Below are 21999 nucleotides of genomic sequence, written 5' to 3'. Positions count from 1 at the left end.
ATGTTTCCAGGAAACCCAGCACTGATGGCTACATCTCTGTTCAGCACTAAACAGTAACACCAGTTTTCAGACTCAACTACAATCAACTTCAACAGAAAATGGTTATTTTTCAGTGCAAAGAAAACAGCTCTTCTATTGTTTCTTTTCCAGACACACTGTAGTTACTTTTTTTTTTCTATGACCAAAGTGGTTGCATATTGAAAAAGAGAAAGCAGCTAATGTCAAACTTCAACAGATACATATAAAGGATAACTGGATTAATCCCCCCCCCCCACAAACATTAAGAATAGACACACCTGATTTTTAAAATATAGGCCTCTGAAATCCTATCAGGATCTTTCAGTGTTAGCCCCCACCTTCCTACAGTGCTGTAAGGGTAAATATAGCAGACAGCTCACCTGCTTCAACTCAGAGACACAAGGCCAACCAAGTAACACAGAAATTAGTGAAAGGATTTCAAATGGTGTGCAGAGACAGGCAACAACATGTTGAATCTATTCTCAAGGCACAACAGCTGATAACATATATATCAAACATACTTGGGTTTCCAACAAACCTATCTGCACTGTGGTATTGCTCATGCAGAACATTTCAGTTACAAATTAATTCAGATGCACAAAACATCCTGAAAAAATGCTGTGGAAGCATCTTTCTTAGTCTACCTGATAAGGTAAAAACCCTGCTATGATATTAGTTTTACCAATAAAAAAAAAATGGCTGCATTCACGCCACAGTATGGGTTTGAGTGGAATCCCTTTCTGCATTGTATAAATACTGCATTCAGTCCAACCTCTTCATAAGCTCTAAGGACTGGACCAAAAAGTACAGTTAAGTAGAGATGTATGTATGTCTGACTATCTTTGGCAAACTCATAAAGAGAGAACTATTGTAAAAAAAAAAAAAAAAAAAAAATATGATAAAATGGATAGTTGGACAGAACATGTGTAAAGGAGAGGTGAATGTTCAGACCTGTTAAACTTGTGCAGTGAAGCATGTTTCAAATATTTGTAAATTAAAAAAAAAAAAAAAAAAAGAAGAAGAACAGTGCTTGTTGTGTTTAGATGTTTCACCCCGAGGCTGCTGTAGAATCACAGAGATTCAATCAAGTGCAACCAAAGAAGTTCAAATAGAAACTATTTCCTTAGCTGGGGTCTGACTAAGAGAGTCCATTTATAACAGGTTCTGGATTAGAGTCCTCTGTGTAGGAGACTTTGGCAGGCCTCTCACTGGAAGACCTGGGTGTTCTGGTGGCACTGATGCCCTCACTGTCAGCAGGATTGTTATTGGAGCCATTGGTGGTTGCCGGGGCAGACTGTGGGCTGTGCTCAGCAATGGCATCCACCTTACCCTGAAGACAAATGTAGGACCAACAGATAACTTAGTAGAGAGGAAAAAGTAGCATTGGCATTCAGTAGTAGTAAAAAATAAATAAATAAAAAATCCAGGTTAAATAAAAAGACAATTAAGCATCAAGGGCAAACAGACATAAACCTTCTAAGTAAAAGGACTTTGTAAAGGTTTGCCCTGACAAAATTTTGTTAAATGAAATTTAAGTACTAACCACATCCTTGTTTTTCTTGGTATCCTTGGTGCTCATCTGTCTGCTCTGAGATTCAGCCCTGGATATGTAGTCAGCCACAGTCACTGTACAGATAAAACAAAGCCCAGAAAGCCACAGGTGAAAAAAAGCCTCATCAATACTGGGGAATTCTGAGCAAATGGGTCACAGATGTTCAGAACCTCAGTGACTGTGTGTACATCTAGTGCTCTCTGTAGATTAAAAGATAATGCAGCTGCGTTGTGAAGAATTTATACACCTTCGCATATTTTTGACTCTCAAAACTGTGTTAGTCAAATTTATGGTGACACAAACAAACCAGGACAGCCATGATTAATGACAGCACAAAAACCTGTTGTAGCAAAGTTATTAGTAAATAAATATTGTACTTGTAGATTAAGATAAGAAATGCAGATGCATACTTTGTGTGTGTGAGAACACTCACCAATAGAAAGTGGCAGTTTTAGAAAAATGTAGTTAGTTTACCAGTATTACAACAATCCTCAAAACTTATTAGGAGCCAGTCCATCAACTAGCCACATTTAATTGTTTAGCAAAAGCCAACAAGGACAAGAAACACTCAGTTACCAGATAATTAAGTACTGTAGATCTAAAAGTTGTTTAGTGTGTTTCTGAAGACACATGAACAAATACCAGCCTGATGGCAAACCATAACGAGCACTGTTCAGGTGATGGCAAGCTGGCAGTTGCCATGGTTACCTGGCTGCCTCTCCTCAGGCAGGCGGATGCGGCGACGTCGACTACGATTGCGACGCTGAGGTTTAGCTTCAGAGTCATCTAAAGGTGTTGGTCATAACAGAGAGAGGGATTTGGGGCTTAAACTGCCTTTAAGCACAGGCCTGCCTTTGAACCGCGCCAACCTCTTTCACATTTTAACTGGTAAATTTCTTGCTAATGCTTTTTATGTATTGTCGGTATACACTGTGCGTGGGAGTGTGTGTGTGTGTGTGTGTGAGAAAATGTCTTGTAAATTAAAAATAAATAACATTTCCAAATCATATGATTTCCATACCTATTCCATTTTCACTAACTGAAGCATTGTCTGACTCGCTCATGCCATCCATTAGCGTGGCGTCTTCATCTGTTCTGCGTCGTCGAGATCTTCGGCGACGATTTGCAGGAAAGTTGGACTCGCTAGCATCTGTATCAGCAGTCTGATCTGTCTCTGTGTTCGTCTCCAAGGGTGTGTAGGTGTGGTTATCATCATGGTCCCGCGGCCCTGCTACAGTTGCATCAGATTTACATGAAACAGCATACACATAAGGAGAGGTACTTTGGTGTTCCTCTGGGAGTGAATTTTACCAGAGCTGTTGCTGTATCCTCCTCTTCCTCCTCTTCCCCGTCCCCCAGGCCCTCCCCGACCTCTGCCAGGTCCTGGTCTCCTACGTCCGTCTCTTTGTGGTCGTGGGCCTCTCTCCCTCTCCCTGCAAGTCAGTCATTCAAAATTTCACATTCAGCTTTTGATTTTAAATCCATAATTTACATAGTAAAGAACAGTCAGTACAAATGTAATACTCCATTACACAAGATTATGGGAATTACATTTCTGTACATCTGTTTAATTATAAAAAGACATTTACCTGTCCTGGTCCTCTCCAGCCAAGGACCAGTCACTGAGCTCATCCCTGCGCTCTGAATCAGTCTCAGAGGCATTGGACTGCTCAGAGTTAGTTCCTGAAATCGAGCAGAAACAAAGTGCCACACAGAAAAGTTAGAACAGATCTTAAAGATACCGGGGCACAGTTGAATATTTATTTTTGTCTAGAGATCTTGACTCCTGCACTATTTTAGTTTTGATTTCTTGTATTTTCTTACATAGACATTTTAACACTACTATAGGGCACTTAATGAGCTGGGATTTTAGAACATTTCATTCTAAGCTTACCATATCCAGTACTGTAGCTGTGGCCTCTACGTCCACGCCCTCGACCATTATAGGAACGACTGGCATGTAAGGCGGATGAGGAAGCATTGGCACTGTGGTCTGTATTATACCCTCCTGCTCTATCTCCTCTGTCCCTATCAACTGGTCGGTGACCCTGGGTGATCTGACGCAACTGTTCGTCAATCTGCATCCGCTCCAGACGGAGCTGCTCAACCTCCTAGAGGGGAAGAAGAAACAGGGAAATAAGGGTAAAAATATGACTAGGGAAAAATATAAATAAGAAAAAGTAAGAAACAAAAGTGTGTGTTTTGGATAAACAAGGAAATCTCTGTAACGGTTTATCCTTAAGGGTCATCGCTGGATACACATGCATAATCATCATACACACAGCTATATCATATCCAGTGTGCCTCGTCTTGCTTATTCTGAATCTTGCTAGGCTGGTTCCCTGTGTATAATCCACATTCTGCCTCAGCTCTTCCTCTAGGTGCTGGCCCTCTGCAAGAAGCTCCACCATGCCCTACACATACACGCCCACAGCACCAACGCAGCACAAAACATGCAAACAACACAGGACAAACACACAGTGCAAAATGTGTACACACCACAGAGCAGCAAAGTGTGGAGGTTATCATAAGTTTGGTAAAGTTGTACAGCGTTCACAACTGACACCATTTTATAGTATTTCTTGCTGTGCAACTAGTTGCTTTAATTTAGTTCCAGTTAAACCTACAGCAGGACCACTCAATTACTGTCAGTTAATGAGCTGAGACTGATGAAAACTGATGCTTTTATACCCGTTAGAGAACAGATGGTGGACAAAAAGGTAGCTAACCAATAAAATATATGGCCTCTGTTTTTCTTCCACCAAGAAAAATGTAGCAAATATTTTAATGATATTAATAGAGGCAGTTTTTTTATTTCAGACAAGCATCCGTCTCCACTATGAAGTGTGAACTACAAGTATACTGTAAATACATTTGCATTTGGTATGAGGTATCCTGGAGAGCTCATCATTCATTCTGACTAACTTATCATTACTATGTGGTTTTACATACAAAGTGTACATGACTTTATTTCAGTACCTACAAACAGTGTTATGTTTCAGACCTCAGCAAAGCTTATGAAGCTCTATAGACATGCCTATAGGCCGGTCAATACGGCACCATTTTATGATGACAAATCAATGAAACGCTGGCTGCCCATTAACAGGCAGTGTGAAACGACAAAACTGAAGCTGTGGATTGCAGAAACACACACAAACATGCATCAAAATATGCCCTTTTACCCAATTTATCACAGACACAGAAACACAGGTATACTTACATGGAGGTAGGAGATGTGGTACTCCAGCAAGACCTGAACATTTCCAATGCTCTCCTTAGTACCAACAAAGGTGAAGGGGACCATTCCCTGTGTCAAAAAATCATAAATACACACCGCACATGTTAGTATGGGACTGACGAGTTACAACATTATTCAAGCTGCTTGTTGAATAGTATTCAACAAGCAGCTTTATCGGTAGCTTCAAACATGATGCTGTAGCAGGCTCACTTCCTGTCGGGGCTGCTTGGAGTCATTGTCTCCTTCTATCCTGACCCTCACCACACCAGATTTGTCCACAATCTCCTGGATGACCTTACCGTTCTTACCAATCACTTTGCCTGGAGACAAAGCAGAGAAAAGATGAGACGGTAACTGGTAAAGTGCCACTCAAAAAGATAATACACAACAAATGACTGTGGGGTATGAAGGATTCCTGCATTTTGACAAATTGTATTGTTATTTTTGGGCTTTAATTTTCTTCACACGGATATTGTAATTAGTGCCGTGCATTATATTAACATAGCATATTGTAACTGCCTCTAATGTGATACTACTGTTATCATGGCCAACATATAGACCACCTCATTTTCCACTGCCCTGTGACTGCCTGTAGTAAACAGAAGCTGTAGTGATTTCTGAGCTCAGGCAGGAATGGTGTGTGCCCACATACCAACAAGGTTCCTTGGCACCTGGACAGAATCCTCCAGAAACTCTAGGAAGCTCCTGGCCTTCTTCACTGCCTCTGCTGTCTGAATCACAACACAGGGTTACTTTATCTATCAGCCAACACACATGAACAGTCCACAGTATGCATGGGTATGTTCTAGATTCCACCAGCTTCCAGATACAGTCAGTCACAATGAAATGGTCAAATCCATTGAAAAACAAGAATGCAACACATTCACAAATTCCAACATACACTCATACTTGCTATATACACGAATTCAAAAATATGTCCACAATGTTTATCTCAGTGGTTCATTTCACCCATCACGGAAACATTCATGCCTTCACTGCACCTACCTCTCCATAGATCCTAAAAGTGCCAGTCTCCTCATCTAGCTCAATGGCAGTGACACCCGGTACTTTCCGAGCTTGCTGGATGTTGCTGCCGTGGCTGCCAATGGCCAGTCCCATCAGATCTGTTCGCACCATAAACTCTTCCTGGAATGATGACACCAGCTGCCTGGAGCTCTAAACAAAACAACACAGTTTCATTTATAGTGAGTTAAACTTTTAATGAATTCATAATCTCTGAATCTCATTTTAGAGCCAAAACTGAAAATAAAAATGACCAAAATTTTCAAAATAGCTTGAAGGAGATGAAAATGCTGTCTTTTTAGTCAGGTGCCCACACCACATTGTTTCCTTACCATTAAATTTTAGTATTTCCAGACATATTTGTAGTTTTCTCTAAACTTCAAACTATTGCCAGTTATGCAGTGGTTTATGACACTATAATGTCATTATAAGGAGACATAAGAGTTCATTAAAATATTGACACCTGTAATATGTTGTCCTCCTAAACTAAAGGTTATGGTCAAAGGTTACTGGTCATGTTAACTACTGACCTCCAGGTGTTTTGTGGCCTCCTGGTTGCGGGACATCAGCAGCAGCTTGGTCCTGATGCTGCGCAGGTGCATGTCACTCAGCAAAGATACACGTTTCACTGTTGTCTCATTGGTGGACTGAACACAGTAACATGCAAGAAAAAAAAAAGAAAGAAATTATCCATTGTTGATAATGACTAAAGGCTTATTTATCCTCTATACAAAAATAATGAGCTGATAAAAAGTTCCAATATGTCCCACAGTGGTGTAGATACTATTCTACATGTCTAAATATCACCACAAGATTACAGCAAGCCAGTTACCACAATCAATAGTTGGCTGGTCTCAGGGCAGTATGAGATGCGACAGGCTCCCACAGCTTTCTTGAACTCCTTATGGGCGTTCTCATTCTGGCACCTGTGATGCAAAATTTAATTTAGTGTCATAAGCAGTCTGGCCATTAATGTAAAAAAAGATTATTTAAACCTACAGCTGGCAGGGGACTGGATAGATATGCAAGATATCACTGATAATGAAAACAACAAGGATCTGAAGTCAGGATATGTCCATCTCTCACATTGTTGGCATAAACATTTGGTACATACGCTTCTTGCAGATCCTGAGGAACGGGGACAGTGCACTTGTGAAAAGAGTTCTTGGTGATGGCCTTGTTTGTGTTGACCGGGCGCAGGCGCTCAAAGGTCACTATCTCATTGTAGGTGGCATCACAGGCTGCATACTCAATCACATAGAACTGAAAAGACAGACGGGCTCAGTGTGTAATATAAACCTACAGCCCATGGAATGAATTAACTCCAGAGTGCGTCGTTTATGACACTAGTGAAAAGCAGGTTTTCTTTCTCACAATTCACATTACTGCTGCCATAATGGTTAATTTAAATGACTTTTAATATTTCTAAAATACTATATTAGTAAGAACCTGATATAATTATATATAATTATGCCTGCATAAATAATGAGCACAATGCACAGAAATGTCTTTTCAGAAGAAACAAGACTCACATCTCCCTTCATCATGCGGACTTTAGCCAACCACCAACCGCAAGGCTCCTGTTCATTAGCCCTGGAGAATATCTGACAGAAAATTAAGACAAAGAGTAAGACGCAGACACAAAGGAAAACTTAAGGAACAAAGATAAAAGAGGACTATATGTCTGTCCTGCTCACCTCCACCTCATCACCCTCTCCAATCTCCTTCTTGGCATTGGAGGGTGGTGGCAACCTGACATCGCTGAAGGGCACCTGGCGTTCTGGCTGCCAACTGAAAACAATATAAGAACCCCTTACCTCACTAAAACCTTACAGAAGTGTCTTAGAATGTGGAACATCATGTGTTTTCTCAAAGCAGAAGGAATAAAGCAGCAAGAGAGACTCACTTGTTCTCAAAGGCAATGGTGAGAGAGTCATCGTGAATATCTTTGACAAAGCCCTGCAAGACAGACATAAGGACACAGGAGTCAGCTGAAATAAAGCAAAAGCTACTTCTGTTACTGCAACTATACAGGAAGAAAATAAAGAAAGGACACATAAAGACTTGACTTTTACTCTTCAAGGTTTTAACGTTAATAATCAATTAATTGCTTAAGTCATTTTTCAAGCAAATATACCAAAAAACTGATTCCCCTCTTCATTTAGGAGGACTGTCTGCTTTTCTATTTTTTGTGAACATAATAGATCAGAAAATGTCATTTGAAGTATGGCAAACTGCTTCAGGGTTTTTTACCATTATGTGAAATTATATAGGATCAATTGAGAAAATGCTCAAAATAAATTGCTTATGATTTAGTTATTGCTTTGTATACTTGGTATACCTCCTATCTTCCCTTTTTAAAAAATTGTACATAGAGAGAGCTTAGTGAATGAGTCATATTCCTTGATTGTGTGCAATAAAGTTGATTCTGATCTTTGTTCATTTGTACGTCACTGAGCGATGGACTGTTTATTGGGAAACCCAAAAAGAAAGTTAGACTCCACCCTGATGACTATGGTGTAATGTACAACAGTTGAGGAATTTGTTTTAATTTTGTAGAATATAAAAATACACTTTCTCTTTTGGAACACAGCAACAAGCACATTAGCGCATTTTAACCACCAGAAAACAGACATCCTTAATCGATGCCTTGAGCATCACAAACAAAATTTTAGTCACTTCCAATGAAAATGTGTCTGTAGTTAATATCTCAGAGCCTGGGTAAATGAACTGAAAGTGCATGGCTAGACACCACTAACGTCATTACAATTGCAGCCGTATCCTTTGACTCTGTTACACAGTGCTGTAACTGGAGAGAATCAGCCTGGGAGTCTCAGAGGTGAAATGAAACAGAAAGGCAGAAAAGCGAAGGGAGGAGGAATCACGGCAGCAAAGGAGCTGGACAGAAAGGAGACTGGACTGTTGATGTGACTTTAGGCAGCAGGTCTAGAAATAGCTTTTAAATCTGCGGTATCAGTGATCCCCTCCTGACATGCCAGCTGGTCAGGACTGACAAGGAACAGCTGGTTACACATACAGAAAATAGCTTGGCCATGATGCGGGATCAAATAATAGCGACAGACAGTCGGTGAAGCCACACGAGAGCCTCACAATCCCCGTAAAAACCAACCATGGTGCCTCATAAAAACACATCTTGAAATAAAATGCATTGAGAAGTTTTAACTGATTTCTAACCACAACTTATTTGAGCCTAATGTTTCGACGTCAACAGTCAGTCAACTAGCATGGCAGCTAACCTTTAGCTAAGGAAGGGACCAACCAAACGTCTAGCGAAATGAAAACAAACACCTTAATCGGCTGTATAGTGCAGTTAACGCAGACAAAATCTAGTTTATTCCAGTCTGAGTGTAAATAAACGTCGCTAAAAAGTGACAGTATAGGAAGCGGCTGGCGAGCGGTGCTAGCTTAGCCTGCTAACCGTGGCTAGCGATGCTAGTACAAGCTAATGACGAGCAGTCAGAGGTTCAGACAAAGTCCCAGTGTGCCCCCGTTGTCCATCAGACCAACATACGGTATCGTGTGACAGGTTACTGCGTTTGATTCCGTATCGACAGGCTGGTATTTACCTTGTAATAAGCCCCGTTGGAGCCACGGACCTCCACCACCAGTTCTTCCATATTGGACACGCAAAGGATGTTGGGACGACAGGTGCTCCTTAAAGCATCACGAGAAGCGACTTCTCCATTCTGCTTCCGGTTACTGCCACACCTGGATACAAGTCACTGGACTCACTAAGAAGTCACGCTGTGTTTACACGAGCTGGCAGCTCAGTAAAAGTTGTTGTTATTGTCCTTTGTCATGTTTGGAGGAGATTCTGTGTCAGTTTGTCAGAGCCTTGGGTGACTGTCCACGAGGGGCAGATGTAGTGAGGGCAAGACTGGAATCCAGGACTCCCGACCCCAGCATTGCTAGGACCCTGAAAATACAGGGAACTTAAAACAACTTCCATCCATCCATTATCTGTACCCCCTTATTCTTAACCAGGGTCACTGGGATCAGCTGGAGCCTATCCCAGCTCTCTTTGGGTGAAAGGCAGGGGTCCACCCTGGACAGGTCACCAGTCCATCACAGGGCCACATAGAGACAAACAACCTCACACACTCACACTCACTCCTAGGGGCAATTTAGAGTCACCAATCAACCTGACATACATGTTTTTGGACTGTGGGAGGAAACCAGAGTACCTGGAGAAAACCCACGCAAGCACAGGGAGAAAGACCCCTGATGGGTTTCAAACCAGGAACCTTCTTGCTGTGAGGCAACAGTGGTAACCACTCATCTACCATGTAAAAAGCGATTTGTTTTGATTTTATGGTTAAATCATCTTAATTCTACAAATAAAACATGATCCAAGTGACAATTTTATTGTTTTGCTTTTTAGAAATACTTTAATAAAACAACCTAGACAGTTACTTTACACTTTTGTCATATTCTACAGTGTTGTAAAACCTTGTGGTGAAAGCTTCACAAAGTGATTTACAGGAATCTCTAAGGTTACAGTAATACCCTGAGGTATCATATTCTGCAGAACTTTCCCCAACTCATTACAGACGATCACCAAATATGCAAAAAAATTGCTTTATTGTTGATTTATTTATTTGTTCAGACATGACAACAGATGTTTTTAAAGAGCACTCCACCAATGCTACACTATGCAATACTCTTTCATAATAAATTATATGTAAGAGAGATTTTATATTGAGGAATTTTGAGGAGTATCTTTACAGCCATACACGGTGGTGCTAGCTCTCCTGAAATAAAATATTAAAATACTTTGTCCACCACAAAATCTAGTTTGTGTGTTTAAAACTCAAACAGCCTCTTAAAATTCAACAACAAAGGTTCTGAGGAGCAAAGAAAAATTTGGAGAATCATCCTTAATCCTGTTCTGAAAAAGCAATTTTCTGCTTGAACACTGTGCTCACCTAAAGAAGGACAAATGAAAAAGAAGAAAGAGACGTCATCTTTGTGAAGAATTCAGGCTGCTCTGCTCTATTTTACAGGTGTGGCTTTGCTTGACTGAATCTATTCTCAGTCCCTGTGGGACCACTGTAAATGCAAGTCAGCTCAAAATCATACTGAGTGGTGACATTTGTCTCACAGCGAAGCAGTTTGTCCTGATGAGAGTTCAGTCTACCAGAATGATAACAACAAGAGTGATCAATGAATAGACTAATGAGCTGCACAGATATCCCACTTACTAGATGTAAACCTGACCGGGCAATAACAATGATATGAAATATACTCAAAATCATCCAACATGTTCTTTGGGATTTTCGCACCAGTGGTAAAGAAAATGTTCAGATCCATTACTTAAGTTAAAGTAATCATATCACACTAAAAATATTTCTGCACAGAAAATATTACTAATGTGAAGGCATAGAAATATTAACAGGAAAATGTTCTTAAGTATTAACAGTAAAAGGGTTCAATGCAGAAAAAAGGCTCCTGTGAAGGTTAAGTTATTATATCATTGAATTATTATCACTGATGCATTAATGAGGAGAAGAGCTATGTTTTAGCTATTTTATGTGGGGTTTTAACTAATGGTAGCTATTCTAGATTCATCTCCTGATGATATTCTTAATAGAGCCATTAATTGGTTTGTAAAACATAAGGAAATATAGAGAATCAGCTCAAAGTAACAATCTTAGATATTTTGTTTTTGTCCAACCTATAGTCTATAGCTATAAAAGTAATTGCGAGTTAATTTTCTGATACTCAAAAATTAATCTTATAATTACAGAGGTTCAAATTGTATTTATTGTTAGATAGTTTAAACTTTTACAGCACATCACACTGTAAAGGTTTTTGTTTTTTCTATAAAATATTTATATGTACAGTAAATAGCAAATGTTGCTGCTAGTTGCTATATATAGCCAATATAATGAAGAATGGCTATGCTCACTCCTCTGGTGCATTCAGTTCTAACTGAAGGGATTCACATTTATTGTATTTTGTACTAAACACTTCAGCTGATGTTGTCCTCTGTGTGCAGTCTGGACTATCGTACGGTGCTGTAATTCACTAAATTACACAAAACAGCCATATGTAAAACTCAACCTTCCCACAATTTCAAAAGCTCGCTGAAAGTAACCTCACAGCCAGGTCATATTTTCTTCCAGCTTCATTCATTGAACAATACAGCTTATGCATAATTTGCATCCAAAATTATTTTTTTCTAAATTGTTCATGTTCACAGTCACTTGGTAGGGCTTTGTAACTGTTTAAAAACATATCAGACTACTCCTTTGAGTGTAGTAGCCGTGGCACAGAGTGGTCGCTGGCTCAGCTTTTAGAAACGCCACTGTGACACCTAGTGGCCAACAGTTAATCTCCTGGGTGGCTCCTGCTGTTCACAAGATGTTCATTCTGATCTAGCACCATCATGAGACTGCATCAGTGATGCAGTATGATCTAAACATTCTGTACAAGTCTGAGTTTTAGACAAAGATTTGAAAATATGAGAATATAATGTTATTCACAAACACGTTCTGGTGTTGGGTTCAAAAAACCCTCCATCATATTAGGTTTGGTCCACATATAAGATACAAGAATCAACCTGTCTTAAGTTCACTTTGTCACTCTGACTCTTTCACGGCCATGAAAGAAGTTTCCAAAGGTAAACAAATCAGTTTCATTTACTAAACAACTGACCAGAAACAACTCCCTGATTGATCAAACAGACTATTTATTTAAATAAACTTTAAATACACAGATTATTGCAAGACAACAACTAAATCTACTACCTTTAAGTAGTACATCGAAATTTGCAACGCAGCCATTATATTTTAGTGCATAATGTAATATGAATATGTTAATATTACACCATAAACACATAACAAAAGCATTTAGCCATACAGAATTTAATAATATACAATCAAATACACTGATTTCTGTCTGAAGGGAAGTTATAAAACTACTGCACAATGAAAAAGAGTTTAAAAATATACAGTAAGGATGTTTTGATGTGTCTTTCGATGTACTGTGTGTCTGATAATGCAGAGATGACAGCATGCTCCTGTAGAGTTTGTACTGTGTGCAGTTTTGTGTGTTTGCTGTATGTGTGCCACTCTGTGGTGAAAATATTCTGCTTGGTCTGAAGACATTACACAGACCCTCACAGTCTGCCTGATAGTCTGTCCTCACGTCTGATTTAAACCAGTTTACCAATTCCATTATGTTAAGCCCGAACACTGGTTGAGAAATGATGAACGATTATGTGAAACACATAATCTCCCTGCTGCACCATCATTGCAATATGACAGCCAAATTTCATTCATCCTATCCAATTTCTTCCTTATTTAAGGAAAGAAAATTACTGGTCCCAGTAATCAGATATGTAGCGAGGCTGTGTGCAGAGTTAAGCCCACTCCTATTAGGCTTTCTGCCTTGCTGCTGCTGTAGTCAAATACATACACACACACACACACACACACACACACACACAGAGGGAGACAGATACACATGTTCCACATGTATGGCCGTCCTCAGTTCTCACATCCCCTTTCACCCATTTCAAGGACTATTATTTGGCCTTGATATGTTCTCTACAACATCATCCGTTAGTGATGCCAGTTTGAAACACAGTGTCCCTTAAGTGGTTTAGAGAGCTGCAGACAGGCAGTTCTCTCTCTCACACACACTGCAAATTCTTGCCCTCGTCTCTCACTTCTGAAAAAGGGTCGGCACAAATGTTCTCTCGCCAAACAACATAATTTTTTGAATTAGGTTAAATTAGATAATGCAATTTTGTATTTTTCGTTGTGATAATCATCTAACAAAAATCAAATGTAATGATGGGGCATTATTTGGCACCAATATTCATTGTCCTTCTTTCAGTCTGTGTCTCTGTGGAAAAAAATCACCAGTGAGCTGCTATATTACACAACATGTAATTTATTGCTAATACACTATGGATATCATAGGCTCTTGGAAAGCTCCAGTATCACAGAGAGAGGTGTACTGAGCCTATGACTGTTTGCTCCCCTCCACACATGTCCAATTTCTCTCTCCAATCGGGAATGCATTATAGGTGTAATTGAAAATTAGTAGTACATCTTTTTTTTTTTTCAGGGTAATTTATCAGGCCTCATTGTTCCTGTGTGACACCTCCAGGGCCTGTTTCTAACAAGCAGCCCGGAGCACCGAGAGGCTTTCTGCTTGCCCAGGCCCCGCAGCGTTCTCTCTGCTTTGTCACTAATTGTGGCCTCCTCTCCAATGAATTGTGATTCGGGTAAAAGAGCTTGTTGGCTTGATGCAATGAAGCTGCCGGTGACGCTCTCACCATTATCAAAGATACTCTTGATCTTTTCAAAAGCAGGAAATAGATTTTTTCCCAAGCCCCTGTTCAATCACACAAGAGGTTGGGGGGGAAAAAAGTAATTTGCAATGCGTCCATTAGTTCTTCATTAAAGCAAGATTAAATTGCACCTCAAATCACATCTGCCTTTTCTAGAGTAAAGGGTGACAGTTTTAGGGCCAAAACTAATTACTAGTGCCAATGAATGAGAGAGGAAAACAGGGCTGTTTTTACATGAGATAGTGTGGCCTGTCATTATATTCAGACTAATTCCACTCTGCCTGCTCTCTTAATGAGACCAGAACGTCCTCACATCTCTCTCGCGCTCTTTCTCTGTATCTGTGTGCGCTCCAAATGTATAATTTTGATAGCACTTGGAGTTTGCATTAATTAATTTTTCTGCGAGACCTGCTACAAGTGCCAAATCTGTGATGTTCTGAATTATCATTTAGAGAGAAAGAAAAGACAGACAGAAGCAGACAGACGGTGAGCGACAGGGAGACAGCTGCAAAACAGTGACGGAGGAGAATAAAAAGTGAGGCAAACTGTAAAACTTTATATCTGCTTCAGTTCTTCATCCTCAGCCTCTTGGCCTGCTAGTTATTCCATATCAGGCCATGTTACAGTTTGCCCTATAATGTTAAATCTTTTGGGTGAGTCAAATAGCTCATCTTTGGTGACTTGAAAAATGCATGACATAAAATATAAACTACTGCAAAAGAAAAGTACAGTCACAATCCTAATTTGTTTACATATGTCCCTGTGTGGACATATGTAAACTGGATTCTAGGCTTTATTCAACAAATAAAAAAATCAGTTCTTATACTGCACCATTTCAGACACTTATTTCTATTGAAGCTGCACGGGTCTGCTTATCAGAGACATAAATACTGTATTCTCTGTTTTAGCAATAAAAAGTTATTGTTTGACAAGCATGATTTGATAAAGACCATATTATTTTGCAATGCACTTTAACATACACAGTGTTGTGATGCTCTGATATACACATACTTATCTCTCTGCCCATTGAGGCATTTGGCACATTGAAAATAGTTAACTGCGTAGTATAAAAACAATATTTGTTAACAGTTCTGATAATTGATTAATCCTTTAAACAGGTTTTAGTTTCTTCAGTATGAGGAATTTTTTATTTTGCTTTGTTTTCTAATTAGATTTCTTGTTTTTTGACTATTCTTTTTTTTAAAAATGGCTTCAGAACAATTTTTATTAATTAAAATTTAAATAAAATGATAATCAAAGTAATTGTTGATTGAAGCCCTAATTTATTCTTAAATGGTGACATGAGGGTCTCACACCGTGGCAGTGATATGCAGACCAGCACACACCAGTTCATTTAGCCTCTAACAACCACAGTTCTCTATTTATCACGTTATGATATTTTATGTAACATGTTCTGTTCATTATGTTACTAAATGTACAAAAAACATTATGACTGCAGGGAAATGAACAAATCATATTACCTGAAATCATTTATCTGGAGCAGATTCTGACACTTGGCTGATCTAAATTATATAAACCGAAAGATGTTTTGTTGCTCTAATCAAATTAGCTCAGAAGCAGCCATTAAAGTTTTGTTAGGCTGCATAATCAGCTTCACAGCCACTGTATGAGTTATCCTTTCATGTATAGTAAATTCACACTTTGCTTTCTGTGTTTACTCAGTTTTCTGCAATAGACAGTGTAGTTACCACCTACGCCACTATTGAAGACTCTTATAAACATACTGTGGCTCTATGAAAAGTTTCACATTTGTAATTTGCACTGTAAAGCTGCTTTATGTACATTTTTATGCACCTTACTGCCCATACAATATTTGGCCACTTCCAGCAATTTGTTGTTGCCCATTAGCTGCTTGCTAAGATTCTAAGAAGAACCTTTACGCTATTCATTTACAAACTAATCTATTTTTTTAAACTGATGGGAATAAAACTGTATTTAATGAACATGACCCAATTCCCCAGCTCCTCTGCTTTTCTCTCAGATCAACAAGCACTCCTCTCCGGTGTTGAAGGTTGAGGGTGGTTACATTAGTCTGAGCGCTGAGAGCAGCCAAGTCTCACAAACAGGATTTAGCATGTTGTCTAACATTGGCAGCCCTGCTGGGGATCACATGGTGCTGATGAGCCCTGGGGCATAACATGCTTATGGCAGATCCACTGCGATTTACAGAGACAGGAGAAGTGCAGAGTACACCAACTTAACATGTGTGCATTTGTTAACAGTGCATAAAGTTGAGATGTTGGCATCTTTAAATGAGTCAACAATGTTGTGAGGCTTTACCTCGGCACTGTGTATAAATCTCTTAATGCACATTACAGGCTTTTCAGAGTTGCCAACTGATTAGCCCTCTCAAGACGATTTTTGCCATCCTTAAAACATTTTTTTTACATACAGTGCATTTTTTCCTTGCAAGGTACCAAACCTCCTTTCCTTGCAAAAAAATATATATGCACTAGCACTAATTTTTTAAGCAGAGGAATCACCCCACTGGTTTCTGCTGAAGTGAGATTTGGCTGCAGAGACTGTGCTGGTTCCAGAAATTCAAACCTCATACCATTCCAGGCTGGGCTTATCCTAAGCTTGTTAGTATGTGTGATCCCGGGACCGATAGGGACCTCTACATTACCATAACGCTGCTGAATTAACTATGATCTTCCACTGCACCGGGAGAAAAACTGGCCCACAGAAGTTTTGCAATATGCTGTGCAGGATATTATGATAGCATGTTATAATAAATGTTTATAATCTACTTAGTGAAGGACCAGGGTTCAAATATGTTTCTATATTAGGCTTGTTAATGCTCCCACAGATTTTCTCTTCCACTGTCAGAATGGGCGAGTGAAATCTGCACACTTAACCTGAAATGGGACAATAAAAGGTGTCAAGAGTGACAATTAATTACAGTGAAGATAGTGCAGTGATACATCGCACAACAGGGAGAAGTGATGTGGTTTTAAAATGCTGCATCAAACACTGCCGTTAAAGTCACTGATGACATGTCCACAACACAGTCTCTGAGAGTTTGACTTTACGTTTGACCATTAAATTTCACTTGGTGAGTTTATTTTACATCTGTTACCAGTATTAAGGTTAATTTTCTTACTCTAAATAATGGAAGGTAAATACATCCTGTCACTGAAAGCAGCATTGTATTTATCACCTAAAATCCTTGAACCAACAGGAAACAGAGACATTCAACATGACACATACCACACAGTTTTAAATTGCTTTGAGGTTGAACTGTGTAATTCCACATTGGTAGTCTGATAATGTGAGTGACAAAATCAAACTCAGCACTGAATATTCTCATGGTCGAATTACATCAAATAGTAATATTCTCATTGTGTCACACATTTAGCCCAATGTATCTGATGTTTTTTGAAGAGTTTTGGATCTCCAGTAGCGTTGAAAATAAAGGTCCCCGGCTGCACCTGAGTTTGTGACCAATCGGTACATCAGTGACTCTTTGAAAAACACTACACTTAGATAAATAAGACTAATGCCCCTCTCACACCTGTACAATGTTTTTTGTTTTTTACCACTGCAAAGAGCCAGGTTAGATGTTTAGAAGTTTATTTCTTGTCTTTATGGTAAGCTAAGCTAATCATCAACTGGGAATAACTTCATATTTACTATTTATTATCAATCTTCTCATCCTACTCTAAGCAAGAAGCAAATAAGTTTATGCCCCATATGAGAATCAAACAGTGATGTTTTTTTGTGTAATTTAAATACGCAATTCATATTAGTTTGAAAAAGAGTCTCCTTTTTCCTCATAATCATGATTGTTGCCTGTATATAAATTAATAATCAGTCAGCAGAGAAGTCCTATTCCGACCTGCTCTGTTAATCTGACTGCTGGCTGAATGTTTCTGTAGCAATACCATAAAGCCTCAACACATTCAAGACGCATTAGACGATACACTCCTCAAGTATCCTTATTATACTGCTCGTCTTATTTTGATAAACAGTAATTTGGTGTCATGGAGGACAGTAAGGCATGAACAGGACTTGTCTGTCTATCTGCCTCTCTGCCATTCAAGCCGTTTCTCTGTTGGGTTAAGACTCCACTCTCTCCTTCTCTTTTTCTCTGTGTTGACACATATACATATCACACACCAGGATTAGCATGACGGTGACTGTAACAAACCGCTCTTTTGAAAAAAAAAAAGAAAGGGGAAAAAAGCACCCTATTCTATAGTGGAGGTGCCCAGCCAGAAAATAGCATACTTAGACAACAATGGTGTGGTAAGTACCTTAGCAAGGATCAGCGCTGGCAGAGTGAAACACATTACAAAACAATGGCTGACTGCCTGCCTGCTTGGCTGGTTGTCAGGAGCTGTGGAGCTGCCATGAGCTGCCATGCTGTTATTTGTCAGGGGAGAGAAAAGGAGACAGAAACACACATCATCATCTCGCCCCTCATCGTCGTAAACACCGGTGTGAATGACTGGTCACAGCGAGTCTAATCCCACCTGCAGATGTATCTCCCAAGATCCCTCTCTGCAAACTGTGGCATATGATGATGTTCCCCTATATGACAACAACATAGATGTAGATGCAGAGGTAAAGGGATGGGATATAACAGTATGGCTCACTTAGATACAGTTTGATCTTCAACTTAATATCCTGTATTTTTAATATGAATAATATTCAGTGTTTATCTTCATGCCTGCAGGAACTTTAGACAGCAGACAATTAGTTAATAAATAAGCCTCCTGAAACATGTTATTAATATTAAAATAAATGAATCTGGGACTATTTTATTAATAGATTAATCCTTTGGTTATTTTTTTTAGCAGCAATTCACTGGTTTCACCTTCTCAAATGTGAATATTTGATGCTATTTTTGGATTCTTAGCTGCTGATCTGACAAAATAAGAAATTTGTCAGTTTTCTGACATTTTTTACAGCAAATAATTCACATTCATCAGGTCATTATTTAAGAAATAATACTTGCTGCTTGGATGAACATATAAGGTGAAGTATATACTGTATGTACTGTGTGGTTTACACAGTGACAGAAATTTTGAGGATTTTTAGGCTAAGTTTGGATAAACTAGAAACAAATCCAAACATGATGTCACAAAAAAAGATTAACAATCCAAAAAAAAAAAAAAACTCAATCCTAATTTAAAAAAATCACAAATAATCTAATTATTAACCTCCATATCATGCTTTCAAAATTACACATTTACATTCCAATCTTTTGATAGCATCTAAATCAGGAAGTCAAATATATTCCAGTTTTATTATTGGAGCAATAATGAGTAGAGATTGTTTAATGCCAGTTAAAAGAGGAAAAGGGTTTTGTAAGTGGAGGGGTGAGGGGGGGGGCGTTACTAATGATATAAGAGCGAATGTTGGAGCATCTCCTGGAAATCTGGCAGAAATCCTAATGTCGCTCCTGTCCCCCTTTTAATGCAAACCAAATGAGGCTGCACTGTAATAAGAAGCTTCCCAGAATTAGTTTCCGTTTGCAGAAAATTGCAAGAAAAAAACCCTAGTACTTTTATCTATGAATTTCACTCCAGCATAAGCAAAAAAAAAAAAAAAAGCAGCCCCTCCTCCAACATTATTTGGATGACGTTCCATCAGTAGCAGCAGCAAGAAATAACATTGTGCAAATTCTATGCATGTTAATGATAAATAGGAATCCACCTGCTCACAGATAAAATGAGTTTAATTTCCCCCCACCCAGTGCCCATGTGCCTGCCTGGCCTTTTAGAAATTACTTATGCACAGCTATTATTAAAATAGGGCCAGAGCAAATGAGAAAGAAGCGCTATCTCTGGAGAGAGTGGCTGGGTTTAGACTGCTGCTGCTGCCAGGGCTCTCTGCTTCACACAGTCAGCAATTCCTTCTCACACACACATATATGCACAAATACACACACACACCTCACCTCCTCTCAGCTCTTGTGGCAGCTCTGACCCTGTGTTTACTAAATTAATCCAAATCCTTTTTTGGTAGGAGTTTTATAATGTAATGGAATTTGCAAGCTTTGTGAGAGCATCTATTTGTATGAGTGTCTATCTGCCTGCATATGTATGCTAACGTGCATGTGTGTGTTCCAGTGTACTTTGTAGACTTGGGTGTGCGTGCTTGTTTTGTATCCCAATGTAATTTTGTTGTTGGAAGAAAATTTCCTTTGGGTGTACAATGTCCCTGCATCTTCAGAATAGTGGAGGATGTAACAAAAGAATGCTCAAGGCTTGGAAAATATCAGTTGTGGGTGGTGACTAGAATATTTAAATATGCATGAACAAAAAGAGAGGGAAAAATGAAAAATAAGAAAGTAGGGGAGAAAATGTAGGCCGGAATACAACCCCCCCCCACAAAAAAACAGGTCAGCACAGGAGTGTTTTTGTATACAGGGTACTGTATATTCTCTGCCACCTCTGCTCCATTAGCAAATCAACAGATTCCTCTCATCTCTCACTTTGGCCTTGAACACTTCCAGAACATTCATCCTTTTCATGAGGCAAGGCTGGCTGTGCAGCCTCACTCCAATCCTGCCTCTTCATCACTCCGATTCAGTAATGAGTATAGAAAAAAAACATCCAAACTGGAATTCATTAGGTGAAAAAAATCTAAACTGGAAATGAATTGAACACTTGAAGGTGGCATCCTGGCACTCTGTGAAATTAAAAACTGCCTGTCTGCTAGGAAAGACAGAACACAGGGTGCACACCCTGACAATGCAGCTGTCAAAACGGTATAGGAACAAAACATTTTTAGCTTTGTATGTACTGTACTCACATTTTAGACAAAACCTCTGAGCACAGTACATACATAGCAAGAAATGTTCAACACTTAATGCCCCTTGTTAAAAAATAGAAACATTATGCCATTAGACTGTGAGGATGCACAGAACAAAGATGCACAGACTTGTTTGCATTTTGTCTTGGGGCTTCCTGCTGTGTGTGTGCTTTCTAATGACTGCTCGCTGGGAGGAAAACGGCCCCTGGGGGATGTTAAGACTCTAATAAATGAGGTTCACTCTCCACTTCAGGCACTCTCAGGGCAGCAATTATGTCAAAACAGTGTTTATATTTGCAACAGGAAAGAATATTTCTGCCCAGTGAAAATGGGCCCATCTGTGCTTGACAGGTTTTCTGAAGTTGAAATTACTATGGCGCTTTGTGATGATGTCACTACATAATGTTTCTAAATGATATACTATAGTTTACAAATACTATGGCTATTATTATTATTACACAGGGTAAAGATGGAACAAAACACTGAAGACATATTATTGTGTTGACACACTTCACCATTGGTTGTCTGCAGGATATAGTTTGAGAATGAATAATGTATATACAGGGTGGCGTGGCGCTGTACTGGTTAGTCATTTCGCACCAAGAAGGTTCTGGGTTTAAACCCCATTCAACCCTGATCACTTTTCTCCTGCATATACAGTCCACACACATGCAGGTTACGTTGGTTGGTGACTCTAAATTGCCCTTAGGGGTAAGTGTTTGTCTCTATGTGTCAGCCCTGTAATACACTGCTGATCTTTCCACAGTGGACAGCTGGAATTGGCCCCGAGCTTAGATAGGATACAGCTTAGAAAGTAAAATAGGTGATGGAAACACACATAACAAATAGCAATAACGGTAAAGAATATGTAGAAATACATGAGAATAAAAAGTAAGGTTAGACAGTAAGATGTTAGCGTCATTGAGCAGCCATGGAGTCGGATGGCAATAGGGATAAAGAACCTATGGTAGTGCTTCTTCAAGCACCACAAGTCTAGCAGCCTGCCACTGAAACCGTCACTCAAAGTACCAAAGGTGTCTATGCTCCTTCGCTTCAGTTTCA

The 21999-nt window shown here is 39.3% G+C and overlaps 1 protein-coding gene across 3 annotated transcripts; it reads right to left on the bottom strand.

The window, feature by feature from the left end:
• Nucleotides 1–932: 932 nt before the first annotated feature.
• fxr1 (FMR1 autosomal homolog 1) lies at nt 933–9518 on the bottom strand. 3 transcript variants are annotated; one of them, XM_026323337.2, is made up of 18 exons: nt 9419–9518; nt 7738–7790; nt 7529–7622; nt 7364–7435; nt 6946–7094; nt 6664–6757; nt 6362–6478; nt 5814–5984; nt 5461–5539; nt 5019–5128; nt 4791–4877; nt 3465–3681; nt 3160–3253; nt 2882–3003; nt 2592–2801; nt 2279–2356; nt 1562–1644; nt 933–1348 (listed from the first exon to the last, which is right to left on the bottom strand). In XM_026323337.2, the coding sequence occupies exons 1-18, from the start codon at nt 9467–9469 to the stop codon at nt 1157–1159; spliced, it is 2073 nt and encodes a 690-aa protein (XP_026179122.1). In that variant the 5' UTR covers nt 9470–9518; the 3' UTR covers nt 933–1156. The 3 variants fall into 3 exon arrangements, with proteins under 3 accessions (XP_026179122.1, XP_026179121.1, XP_026179124.1); XM_026323336.2 differs by having other exon boundaries at nt 934–1348; nt 4791–4883; XM_026323339.2 differs by lacking the exon at nt 2279–2356 and having other exon boundaries at nt 935–1348.
• Nucleotides 9519–21999: the final 12481 nt, after the last annotated feature.

This window comes from Mastacembelus armatus, chromosome 4 (assembly GCF_900324485.2).
Source record: "Mastacembelus armatus chromosome 4, fMasArm1.2, whole genome shotgun sequence".
Taxonomy (NCBI): domain Eukaryota; kingdom Metazoa; phylum Chordata; class Actinopteri; order Synbranchiformes; family Mastacembelidae; genus Mastacembelus; species Mastacembelus armatus.
This window is presented reverse-complemented; position numbering and strand designations above follow the sequence as displayed.

Excerpts from the sequence above, each read along its gene's own strand:
- fxr1 (XM_026323336.2), bottom strand. The coding sequence starts at position 9,469 with ATGGAAGAACTGGTGGTGGAGGTCCGTGGCTCCAACGGGGCTTATTAC. Across the intron at positions 7,436-7,528 it reads GAGAGGGTGATGAGGTGGAG|ATATTCTCCAGGGCTAATGA; the intron begins GTGAGCAGGACA and ends ATTTTCTGTCAG. Across the intron at positions 3,254-3,464 it reads CAGCTACAGTACTGGATATG|GAACTAACTCTGAGCAGTCC; the intron begins GTAAGCTTAGAA and ends GCTCGATTTCAG.